At 37.9% G+C, this 12,766-nt stretch overlaps 4 protein-coding genes across 4 annotated transcripts; 3 read left to right on the top strand and 1 right to left on the bottom strand.

Moving 5' to 3' along the window:
• The first annotated feature begins 673 nt into the window (after positions 1-673).
• Positions 674-1,094, top strand: B0P05DRAFT_559832 (uncharacterized protein). Its single transcript, XM_051580314.1, has one exon. It carries the CDS (start codon positions 712-714, stop codon positions 892-894), a length of 183 nt encoding a protein of 60 aa, XP_051430656.1. The 5' UTR covers positions 674-711; the 3' UTR covers positions 895-1,094.
• A 617-nt stretch (positions 1,095-1,711) lies between these two features.
• On the top strand, positions 1,712-3,911 carry B0P05DRAFT_559831 (Dynamin central region-domain-containing protein). Its single transcript, XM_051580313.1, has 4 exons — positions 1,712-1,762; positions 1,811-1,980; positions 2,024-3,614; positions 3,655-3,911. Exons 1-4 carry the CDS (start codon positions 1,732-1,734, stop codon positions 3,903-3,905), a joined length of 2,043 nt encoding a protein of 680 aa, XP_051430655.1. The 5' UTR covers positions 1,712-1,731; the 3' UTR covers positions 3,906-3,911.
• On the bottom strand, positions 3,912-5,905 carry B0P05DRAFT_559829 (glucose-6-phosphate isomerase). The gene is made up of 3 exons (XM_051580312.1): positions 5,007-5,905; positions 4,568-4,924; positions 3,912-4,517 (listed from the first exon to the last, which is right to left on the bottom strand). Exons 1-3 carry the CDS (start codon positions 5,715-5,717, stop codon positions 3,921-3,923), a joined length of 1,665 nt encoding a protein of 554 aa, XP_051430654.1. The 5' UTR covers positions 5,718-5,905; the 3' UTR covers positions 3,912-3,920.
• Positions 5,906-6,106: 201 nt separating this feature from the next.
• Positions 6,107-9,520, top strand: B0P05DRAFT_559827 (kinase-like domain-containing protein). The gene is made up of 7 exons (XM_051580311.1): positions 6,107-6,445; positions 6,495-6,585; positions 6,654-7,769; positions 7,827-8,599; positions 8,648-8,795; positions 8,841-9,374; positions 9,417-9,520. The coding sequence occupies exons 1-7, from the start codon at positions 6,276-6,278 to the stop codon at positions 9,426-9,428; spliced, it is 2,844 nt and encodes a 947-aa protein (XP_051430653.1). The 5' UTR covers positions 6,107-6,275; the 3' UTR covers positions 9,429-9,520.
• The last annotated feature ends 3,246 nt before the right edge of the window (positions 9,521-12,766 follow it).

Raw genomic sequence — 12,766 nt, 5'->3', positions numbered from 1 at the left:
GCAGCAGCACAACCAGCAGCAGCACAACCAGCAGCAGTTCCAGTACAACCAGTTCCAACACAACCAGCAGTTCTTGTGAATGGACCTTCTGCTCCGATACAACCTATTGTTCCTCCACAAACAAGCAATGTAGTTCGGCCTTATGTGCCTAACCAATCAGGTATTATTGGTAGTCTAATGAACAAATTAAGATTGGCAACAGGACTAGCTAGTGTACCTAATTATTATCCACCACCTCCACCTCGGTTTCATGGGTCAAGAAATATGATATTGGCTCAACAGCAACAACAGCAACAGCAGCAACAACATGTATCTGTTCCACAACCAAATGTAACTGTACCACCACCACCACCACCACCACCACCACCACAACAACAACAACAACAACAACAACAACAACAGCCACCAACTCAACAACAGCCACAAATAGTCAATCCAATGGAAGAAAATAGAGTAAGGCAAGCTCAACAATTAGCAGCAGCAACACAATTGATGGCTCAACAACAAATGGCCATGCCTTATCATTTACAATACCCAGATTTAATGATGATGCAACTACTGCAGCAACAGCCATTATATGGCCCACTTTTATTACAACAACAACAACAACAACAACAGCAACAACAGCAACAATTGGCTCTAGCCAATACAATTGCAGCTGCCCATTTAATGCAACAACAACAACAACAACAACAGCAGCAGCAACAGAATATGTATCGAGCAATGACACAATATCCTTCTATGAATATGTCTTATTACTCAAATCAAAGACCAATGTATAATGACCCTATGTTCATGAATTCATACTATCAACCTCATTATGATACTCGATATAGAGGATATCAACCATTAACACGGACACGTACTTATAGTTCAGTGAAAGACTTGTATTAAAATAAACAGTCTTGATACAAAGTAGCCACAAACACTTTTTATGTGTAAAATAACCATCTTTTTGCAACTATATCACAAACGATACGATAAAATTTATTTAAAAGACATGTATATTCAACATACAAAGACTTTTGAATCTTGTATAGTTTAAACATAAAGTGATGTCTTCTGCTTAATATTCTGTCATAAAAAAAAAAAAAGTACAATGATACAAGAATAAAAATACATTACCAATTTCGGTTGTTTTCTTAACTTTGTCATAATACAGTGTTTCCAAGAAGTAATGTCGCAAACGTTGAAAAATTATAGTGCAAAATATACAAAATGCGACATCTTGGTGCGACAACAATTTCTGGAAGAACTATAATCTTGTTCTAAAGGGGTTAAATCAAATTAACCTTTTTTAATCAATGAACAGTGACAAATAAACCCCATTTTTTTTTTCTTTTTTCTTTTCTTTTCTTTTTTTTCTTACTATAAAGAAGAAATCAGTAGAAAGTAGCGCATGAAAAAGAAGATGATACCATATACTTTGTTCAATACGAATAAGATGGCTTTTATCACTGCTACAGAGCGGGTTATCATCCCTCTTCCTTTAACATAAATGACTTGTTCAATCTATCTTCTAACATAGAAATAATAAAAAAAGATTCATTGTTGCTATTCCTTATATGGTATAAATATGGCTGATTTCCTTTTGTTACAGATGCGATTCAGGCACATCATAAACAGAGAAGGGAGGAGTACCATTCTATTTAAAGTCCGCTATTGCTTTTTGGACCTTCACGTCATGCTGCAAGTTTCTTTTTTTGTTTTTATTGTAAACACTTTTATAATATGAGTATGGACTCACAGCTTATCAAGACAGGTAAGAGATGCTTCATGATTTCAATAGAACTTATCGAGTGAAATATAGTCAATAAGCTCCAAGATGCATTTGCTACTGTGGGTGTTCATAACCCAGTGGATTTACCTCAGATCGCCGTTATTGGTTCTCAATCCAGTGGCAAGTCATCTGTTCTCGAGAATATTGTAGGCCGCGACTTTCTTCCCCGTGGTACTGGTATTGTCACTCGTCGACCTTTGGTAAGTCATCCCATGTATGTACATGTTTCTAACCAAAAAGCAGATTCTTCAACTCATCAATAGACCTGCCACCGATACCAAGGAAGAAGTGGCCAACGGCAACCCTAACGAATGGGGCGAATTCTTACATTTACCAGGCCAAAAATTCTATGATTTCAACAAGATTCGTGAAGAAATCGTCAAGGACACCGAACTCAAGACAGGCAAAAACTTGGGTATTTCACCTCAACCTATCAATTTACGTATCTTTTCACCCAATGTGCTCACATTAACCTTGGTTGATTTACCTGGTTTGACCAAAGTACCTGTGGGTGATCAACCCAAAGACATTGAAAAGCAAATTCGTGAAATGATCTTGAAGTATATCACTAAACCCAATTCTATTATTTTGGCTGTCACTGGTGCGAATACCGACTTGGCGAATTCAGATGGTCTGAAATTGGCCCGCGATGTGGATCCTGAGGGACTGCGTACCATTGGTGTCTTGACCAAGGTGGATTTAATGGATCAAGGGACCGATGTGATTGATATCTTGGCAGGTCGAGTCATTCCTTTAAGATTAGGATATGTGCCTGTAGTCAATCGTGGTCAACGCGATATCGAGGCCAACAAATCCATCAAGCGTGCCTTGGATGCAGAGCGTGAGTTCTTTGAGTCTCACGCAGCCTATAAATCCAAAGCACAATACTGTGGTACACCCTTCTTAGCCCGTAAGCTCAATATGATCCTAATGCATCATATTCGCAACACATTGCCTGAAATCAAGGCCAAGATTCAAGCTGCTTTGATTAAATACCAACAAGAGTTATTGACCTTAGGCGACCCTCTTGATGAAGAGGGCTCTTCTTCTAACCGTGCTAACCTTGTACTAAACATCATTACTGAATTCTGTACTGAATTCAGAACGATTATTGATGGTAATTCAAACGACTTATCGAGTTTTGAATTGTCTGGTGGTGCACGTATCAGTTTTGTGTTCCATGAACTGTATGCCAATGGTGTCAAGAGCATTGATCCTCTTGATCAGATCAAGGATATTGATATTCGTACCATTCTTTACAATTCTTCTGGTTCAACACCTGCTTTGTTTGTGGCTACAACAGCTTTTGAAGTGATCATTAAGCAACAAATCAAACGATTAGAAGAACCCAGTGTCAAATGTATCAATATGGTCTATGATGAATTGGTCCGTATCTTGGGTCAATTGTTAACAAAGCAGTTCTTTAAGCGATTCCCTACACTCAAGGATAAGTTTTATCAAGTGGTGTTGGCTTTCTTTAAACGAGCTTTGCAACCTACTTCTAAACTGGTGACAGACTTGGTCTCTATGGAAGCTTGTTATATTAATACGGCGCATCCTGATTTCTTGAATGGTCATCAAGCCATTGCTACTGTAAATGAACGTATCATGCAAAAGAGTCAACAGGAGGCATCCAAGAAATCCAATGCTTTACAGACAGCCAACATGTTGCCTGAAGAAACCAACAGTAATGGATCCTTGTTTGGTAGTTTCTTTTCTGGCAATAAGAAGGCTACCAAGAAGACAGTTGCCAACATGATGGAAACGCCTCCTACGACACTGAAGGCTACCGGTGCTCTTTCTGACCGTGAATTTATGGAAATTGAAGTGATTAGTAAGTCATTTAGTCTGTATGTATTTACTCAACCTGATAGAATTATTGATTCAATCCTATTACAATATTGTGAAGCGTACAATGGTCGACATGGTGCCTAAAGCCATCATGTTGAATTTAGTAAACCATGCTAAAGAAGAACTTCAGCGTGAATTATTGACTGAACTTTATAAACATGATGTTCTGGACGATCTCTTACAAGAATCTGAATCTACCAAACAGAGAAGAAAAGAATGCAAGAAGATGATTGAAGCATTACAAAAAGCAGATGAAATTGTTGCCTCCGTTTAGAGAAATAAAAAAATTTTATTGGTATTGTTTCTTGTGGTTCTTGTAATAGTTGATAAGACCATTTGTGGATCCATCATGAGAAGAAACGTTGCCAGAAGCAGATAATTCGGGCAAAATAGCCTTGGCCAATTGCTTACCGAGTTCAACACCCCATTGGTCATAAGAGTTAATGTCCCAAATAGCACCTTGAACAAAGATCTTGTGTTCATACATGGCAATAAGAGAACCAAGAGTAGCAGGTGTCAATTTTTGGAACAAGAAGGAGTTGGTGGGTTTGTTGCCCTTGAAAACCTTGTGAGGCACAATGTTTTCTTGAACACTGCTGCCCATTTCAGCACGAACTTGTTCTTCATTCTTACCGACCATCAAGGCTTCGGTTTGAGCAAAGAAGTTGGATAATAAGATGTCATGATGAATACCACCACGAATAGGGTTTTGAGTTTCAACAGGAGCAAGGAAATCACAAGGAATCATCTTGGTACCTTGGTGAATAAGTTGGTAGAAAGCGTGTTGACCATTGGTACCAGGTTCACCCCAGATAATAGGGCCTGTTTCGTATTGAACTTGTTCGCCTGAACGAGACACGTATTTACCATTGGACTCCATATTACCCTATTATTTAACCCCATGAATATCGATATATATATGTTACGCTCTTTTACCTGTTGGAAATAAGCAGGGAAACGGTGCATGTATTGATCGTAAGGAAGAATAGCTTCGGTTTGAGCACCAAAGAAGTTGTTGTACCAAATACCAATCAAGGCCATCAAGACAGGAATATTGTCCTCAAGAGGAGTGTTGAGGAAATGTTGATCCATTTCATAACCACCACGAAGAAGTTGTTCAAAGTTTTCATAACCAATGGTGATAGCAATTGAAAGGCCAATAGCGGACCAGAGAGAGTAACGACCACCAACCCAGTCCCAGAACTTGAACATGTTCTTAGCATCGATACCGAATCCAGTCACCAATTTAGTGTTGGTAGAAAGAGCAGCAAAGTGCTTAGCTACATGAGCTTGCTAAAAAAAAAAAAAAAAAAACGCGTGAGTATGAATGATGATCTTGATAAGCATCCATCGGATCTTAAAATTATTGACTTACGTCTTTAGCAGATTCAAGGAACCAAGCCTTTGCAGATTCAGCATTGGTGATAGTTTCTTGAGTAGTGAACGTCTTGGAGGCAATGATGAAAAGTGTAGTTTCGGGGTTGACTGACTTGAGAACCTCAGCAAGATGAGTACCATCAATGTTGGATACATAATGAGGCTTCAAACCTTCTTGAGCATAAGGCTTCAAGGCTTCAGTGACCATGACAGGACCAAGATCGGAACCACCAATACCGATGTTAACAATATCAGTAATGCGCTTACCAGTGTAACCCTTCCAGGCACCAGAACGAACAGCATCTGAGAATTCCTTCATGTGAGCAAGCACTTCGCGAACTTCAGGCATCACATCAGCACCATTGTCATAGATAGGTGTATCAGAAAGATTACGAAGAGCAACATGAAGCACAGCACGGTCTTCAGTGAAATTGATACGTTCACCAGTGAACATCTTCTTGCGCAATTCGTCTACCTTGGCTTCCTTGGCCAATTCGAGCAAGATTTGCAAAGTTTCATCAGTGACACGGTTCTTGGAGAAATCAAACAAGATGGAAGTGTCTGTCTTGTCACCCTTAAAGACGCGATGATATTTTTCAAAACGTTGGGCGTCCTTTTCGAATTGTTCCTTGATAACAATATCCTTACCCTCGGCGTCGTAGTATTGTTGAAGCTTGTTCCAGGTGTTTAATTTGTTTGCCAAAACCATGTTGATATGAATTGATAAGGAAAAAAAAAGAAAAGAATAAAATAGTACGCTTTATATAGATTTCCAAGGGTTTCATCATAATTTCTGTGTCCGCTTTGAGGCTATTTTTTTTCTCGATTTTATCCGAATAAATAAATAATAATGATAATAATAATAAAAAACTTCCCTTCAGGTATGACTAAGACACGGTCTGGTTGGATATTACGTGATGCTGAACAATAATATATATGCATACAAAATAAAGATTTTTATTTTCTTAATCAGGTATGACAATCAGTGGACTATAGAGCATAAGGCTTAACGTCATTCACCTTTTATAAGCACATTTCTGTTTTTAATGTAATTTGGCTAATTCAATAACCGATGTTTATTTTTTATTTTTCCCTTCTCATCAATGTCTGTGCTAGAGTTGCTTCTTTTTTTTTCACTCTTTTTTATATTTATATATATATATTTGCTTGTAACTAAGCACAGGCTGCCCTGAATTTATTTTATTTTTTATTATTTCCATAGTAACCCTATCGCGTGTGCGTGTGTGTGTATATTTTTTTTGAACCCATGTCGAATGCCTTATTGTTGAGACTATTTACATCAGAATATTTTAATGCCTGGATTGCGATCTCGTATATATTTCGACATCCCGATAATGTCGGTATACAACACTACTTGTGCACACAACTTCGAAAATTCCCTATTGCAGAAATCGAGTTCTTTTTGCCTCAACTCATGTAATACTATATGAATCATAAACTAAATTGGTTAACATAGCAATCATAGGCATCTTTTAATTACTCGACCCACAGAGTCAGTGGCATTAGAACTCTATATTATCGATGCATGCGAAAAATCAACACATATTGCTGTCATGGTAAAAAAAAAAAAATACACAACATAGTTAACATATTTATGCTTCATTCTTAACATTGTTTATGTTAGTGTCTTTGGTATTTACAAGCTTATTTATCGGATTTGTCTGCCAATCCAAATCATCCTTCATTTCAGCTCTGTAAACGAGTATTTAATCGTTGCCAAACTATTATTTTTACAGACAGCAGCCATGAAGAACAAGACGATGTCATTGCCAATGGTGGTTTAGATCGAACACAAAGAGTGAGAGAAAATCCTCTACCTGCTCTTGTAGGGATGGGTGCACTCTTGGCAGGTATTGGTCAACCTGCTGTCACTAAACCTGTAGGTAGTGTAGCAATTGCTCAGGGACGTAAGGCGAGACCTCAGACATTTAATTCATCGGATGCTTCTGTGGTCAGTCGACGCAATACATTTGAAGGGGATGATGTCCTTCACCGTTCACATTCTCAACCTAATCTATCCATCAAACCTGTGCGCCCTCATTCGATTTCTTCTGCCTTTTCGACTGTCTTGGGTGACAAGGATCATTTCACTGTCTCACTAGAAGATTTGCATAAAGGCAAAGCATTCAGCGTATCCCGTTACCTTAAACAAGCCCAACAAAAGATCCAACGAAAAGTCAGATCCACACTGGTAACGCATGAAGATACCATGCCGCCTCTTCAATTGCTCGATCAGGGTGGCATGAATATGAAGGCCATGGCACAGTCTTCAGTTCCTTTAGCTCAAGAACCGACTACACCCACCACCTTGGTCTCTCCTTCACGTTCGTTCTCTTCAGAAGAAGCTTTTGGCCAATTTTCGCCTAAGCGCATGTCGATGGATGTGCTACCTGTAGAAGACGATGACCTGGTCCATGACAGTGGTGATTCAGATGATGATGAAGTGTATGCATTAGCCAAATTAAGTTTGGATGATCGTCGTCAGTTGCTCCGGTCCAATTATTTTCGCTCCGAAATGCAGTTCTTATTGGCCTTGGTGGATATTGCGACCCGGTTGGTGATTGTGCCTAAACCAGCCAGATTGAGTGCGTTGCATGCTGAATTGACCTTGCTGAACCATAATTTACCTGCTGAGATTTGTATGCCGTTGTGGTGTCCTGCTACAGTCGATCGACCTTACCATCATCGTATTGTTCGTATTAGTCCAACGGATGCTGTTGTCTTGAACTCGGCTGAAAGAGTAAGCCGCACTTTTTTTTTTGTGTAGATAGACATAGAACTCATATGCGTTATATAGGCACCTTATTTGTTAATGATTGAAGTATTGGATGATGAACTTAGTTTGGAAAACGGGTTCAAGTCATCCTTGAGTAAGCTCAAAAAGGGAAAACACCATCGTCTTAAGCAACTTTCGACAACAAAGCGAAAAGAAGCATTGGAGGATGCCATGACCGATTTAGGCGATCTCGGGTCTCCCACCAGTGCTCGTACGAGCTGCGATCTATCAGCATCCGCGCCCAGTGTAAAGCAACGCTCAAGTAGTGAAGTTGATCTTCAAGAAACCCAAAAGGACACCCGACCCTTATTTGACGATGATGAGTTTGCAGAAAAGATGAAGACAGCAGCCATCTTGTTGGCTCAGTTGCGACTTGAACCTCAACAACAGACAGTGCGTACAAGTACCGAAAGTATTCGCCATAAAGTGATTGCAGAAATGATGGCATTAGAAGACGAACGTATGGAAAAGATGGCCATGGAAGGTGTGGCGAAAGGCATGGGAGGAGGAGGAGGAGAGGGCGCAGGTCATGAAAAGAAACTGGACGATGAACAACGAGTAGCCATGGTCGTCAATAAAGAAGATCCAAGTGCAGCCGTGTTTTCTGAAGATTGGGAAACTAAAAAAGAAAGAATCCGTGCTTCTTCTCCTTATGGTCATTTACCTAATTGGCGATTGATTTCAGTGATTGTGAAGAATGGAGCTGACTTGAGACAAGAACAATTTGCAATTCAATTGATTCGAGAAATGCAAAAGATCTGGCAAGATACTCAAGTCAATGTTTGGGTACAATAGTAAGTGGGTTGATTTTCTAAAAAGAAGTTGGTATTGACCTTAATTAGTATTCGTGTATTGGTAACTTCGGATGATTCTGGCTTAATTGAGACTGTTAAGAATTCAATTTCAATTCATTCTATTAAAAAAGAAGCGTATACAAGAAAATGGAATGAACAAGGTGCTGTATTTTCACTTGGAGATTACTTTGTTCGAGTAAGTGCATCTACATAAAAAAGAAAAATTCATTTCTGTGAATAGCGTTGGGGACCACGCGAATCTACAAGGTACAAGAACGCGCAAGATGCATTCATGAGAAGTTTAGCTGGCTATTCTGTTGCTTCTTACCTGATGCAAATCAAAGACAGACATAATGGTAACCTTTTAGTCGATGATGTAGGCCATATTATTCATATCGATTTTGGCTTCATTTTGTCTAACTCACCTGGTTCTGTTGGATTTGAGATGGCGCCTTTCAAGTTACCTCAGGAATACATCGATATCCTGGGAGGAGTGGATAGTGACGTGTTTGCAGAGTATAAGGCATTAACAAAAGCAGCCTTCTTGGCTGTTCGTAAACACAGCGATAATATTCTGTTGTTGACAGAAATGATGTCCAAGGATAGCAAATTACCCTGTTTCCAAAATGGACCAGCTACCGTCTCTGCTCTTCGTGATCGATTCCAGTTACAATTGACAGAGCCTCAAGTGGAAGCATATGTCGATAAGTTGATTATGAGTAGCTGTTGTAATGTATTTACACGACTTTATGATACCTATCAATATTACTCACAGGTGAGTAAGCAGCCAAATTGAATGTAGGCTAACAAATCTTAGGGCATTTTGTAAAAAAAAAATACTCTCTTAAAATACATCTTTATTAGAAATACTACAACACAAAAAAGACATAATAATTAATAAACATTCAAATGAATCAGATAAGATCAAGTCAAAAAAAGCCAACATGAATTTTGTTTTCTCTGGACCTCTTCTTTTCATCATGTCAAATGAATGATTAAGAAAGAAAACACGACTGATCAGGCACAAAAAAAAAGACGCCTATATCATCGATCTCGCAAGATCTCAAAATCCTCGACAAACTCGTCATACAACAGTCAAGTTAGGCCTTTTGTTTAGACATCTATGATCGTTTTAGTGCTTCAGATTCACAGTGGTTATCTTTTCTATCATTGTAAAAAAAAAAAAAAAAAAAAAAAAATAGGATTGAGGGAGAGGGGGGGTTGTATTCAATTGATTTTTTCGTGGAGATTGAAAATATTTAATTTTAAGCCAACTTTCTCTTTCTATTGGCTACTCTTTTTACTATAAACTCTCTTAAGGCCAAAGGATGTTACTCATGAAAAATTCGGTAAAAGTTTATATTTTATTTATATGGTCATGAAGACTGGGTCCTATAGGGTAAATGTCTAACTATCAGTTCAAAAAAAGGAGAGTGCAAAAAAAAAACTATAAAATTATAAAAATATAGAAAAAAGGACAGGGAACATAGACGATGAAGTACTATAGTGTAAAAGACAAAAAAAAGAGAAAAAAAGATGCATAATAGGCGTAGAAACATGACCGGACGAAGGAGAGAATCAGCTGCTTATCTGTACTGGATAAAGCGAGGGTGTCAGCCAACCTTTACTATGTACAAAGAAATTTATGAATGATTAAGATTTTCCTTTTCCTTTCCTTTCTACTTTCTTGACAGCGACCCGAAGCCAGCCTCGGATGACATTATAAAAAGCTTAACGAAGAGATACGGAGACTTTGCGACATTGAAATTTTAACTCAACAATCACTTGAGAGATACAACGCTCATAACAGTCAAGGAGCCTGTTTTTTTGGAGGCTCAAATGAGGAATTTAGTCAATAACTCACAAGCGAGATATGAACGGTTTATGAAGTAGAAGGACTATGATCTGGATTAGCTTTTGGTTTGGTTTCGTTATGCAAATTGATACTTATGAATATGTCAATTTTCTCATTAAAAGGGTGTACGTATTGCCAAGATTGTAAATTTTGGCCAATCCCCCTTTTTTTCTGTAGGCTTGACTATCAATATTTATGATGAATTTCGATCAACTCAAACAAAGAATGCTTAACCACAAGAAGAACCATATGCTTTATTTTTAGCGAAAACAGGACGTCCCCAAAAAAGGCCTTCTATCCAACAGTAGCACTTTTTAAAGTTATCAATTCAAGAGTCGATCCTTCGTTCAAGAGTGACTGATAGATGAGAGACTCAAGATCCCAGCAAGTTTTGATAAATCTTCGTTGCAAGTGCTTTGGTTCTACAAGCAAAGTGCCGAAGAAATGGTAGATATTTGCATCTTTCTGAGATTCCAACAACTGTTTCAGGCGATTAACATCTAGGATATTGATAATGCCGATCAAGATGCTATCTTGTTCGAGTCCAACAATAAAATGTGCAATGGTACTGGTGAAGGTGACATCTAAAGCTGATGCCCATCGAGAGCTAGATCAAGAGGTTGCATAGTTGGTGGCTGATGGAGGCGAAGGGCTACGCCAGGACACAATGTTCCGAGCAGCAACTTGCGACCAAGACTTTGCAGTGCTTTCAGGTTAACGACGCCCCGTGTTAGAGGGAGTCATGGCATGGGGTCTGTTTTAACGTGAAAGAACCATGTAAGCTTGGAGCTCCATTTTTAGATGTGAAAGAGAGAATAGGAGCTTCCCTTTTTTCAGTTGCCAATACCAGCCAGTCTGTATGAAAGGCACAAAGGAAGCTCCAAACTATCAGTTAAAACCAAATCAAAGGGCTGCTATCTATAAGATAGACATGTTAAAGTACATTCGGAAAAATTCGGTATACTTTAGCGCTTGCTGAAACGCCTTAGTAACTACACTTTCAACACCAATAGTAGTGAATTGAGTGTTTCTTTTAATAAGCTATAAAAAAAACTGCACCCTACTTGATGAGTGAATCTGTCATTGCTCAGTTTATGATTAAAAAATTAAATACGATCAGACTTTTAACCGCCTCTGTCATATAATGTCCAAATTGCCCAAAAAAGGCTCATAAGAAACTACAGTATCGCAGGCTATCCCTGCCTATGAATCCTTTATGTGTTGAGTTAGCTAAACAAAGAACAATGGCATTAATCAATTTTTCCTTTTTTTTAACTGGCTTATTAGCACTATGTTTTCTTAGGACCAAATTGTTAATTCTTCCAGAAAGAAAAACCTAATGATAAAGAATTATGTTCCTGAAGTCCCCAACATGAAAACTTCGTATATATTCTATCGTAGTTTAAAATTGTTATTCATGCCATTTGACATACCTTAGGGTCAAAATTCTGCGTAATGATGTACTATCATGTCATCCGTCGGTGCTATATCTTTGTCACTGACGTTATGAAATAAGACTCTTTTTTTTTAAGCTATTCACAAAGAAATTCCTATATCTCTCCCTTCCTTTTTTTTTTTTTTTTTTTTTTTTTTTTTTTTACCGACAAACATGATAAAAAAAAGGAGCTTATTTCCAATCATTTGTTCCTCAATAAAGAACAAATATGCAACATACCTTAACCAAACTCAATCAAGTAATTTTTCATACAAGAAAAAAAAACAGTAATGAACATAATCTCCCGTATATTTTTCTGTAAAAAGAAAACAAAAACGTAGATAATCCAATGTTCGGATCGAGAAATGTCTTCATATTTTTCGTTATACGGAAATAAAATCCATGCATTTTCATTTCTTTCTTTTCTTCTTTTCTTCTTTTCTCAGTTGTACATAACCTGTTCAATCATAAAACATAAAGATGGATTTATTTAGTAGTACTTGTTGGAATACTTCAGAGGTAAATTCATTGCATGAGCTATGGACGATTGAAACCTTTTGTATTGTTAGGATTATCAACATGACATGAGTATACAACAACATCAGGTATGTAACAGAAGGAAAGAGAAGCATTCCTCGAGAAATTTTGACGTTTGTTTCAGGGATTCTCACAACAAGTCATGGCAGGTTTAGTACAACCTCAACCTATTCTTAAAGTAGAAGGCGTTATTCAGGTACATTTAATTTTTATTTTTTATTTTCCGAAACAAGTGTTTATGATTTTAGACACCTACTTTATCAGATTATGATCCTCATTATGGTGGATTATCATCTGCATGTACATCACCCTATATGGTAAGGTGAAGCATAAAAAGACG

This window comes from Gilbertella persicaria, assembly GCF_025201335.1.
Source record: "Gilbertella persicaria strain CBS 190.32 chromosome Unknown B0P05scaffold_55, whole genome shotgun sequence".
In the NCBI taxonomy this organism is placed as follows: domain Eukaryota; kingdom Fungi; phylum Mucoromycota; class Mucoromycetes; order Mucorales; family Choanephoraceae; genus Gilbertella; species Gilbertella persicaria.
The sequence above is the reverse complement of the archived record's forward strand: the minus strand, read 5'-3'. Positions and strand labels throughout refer to the sequence as shown.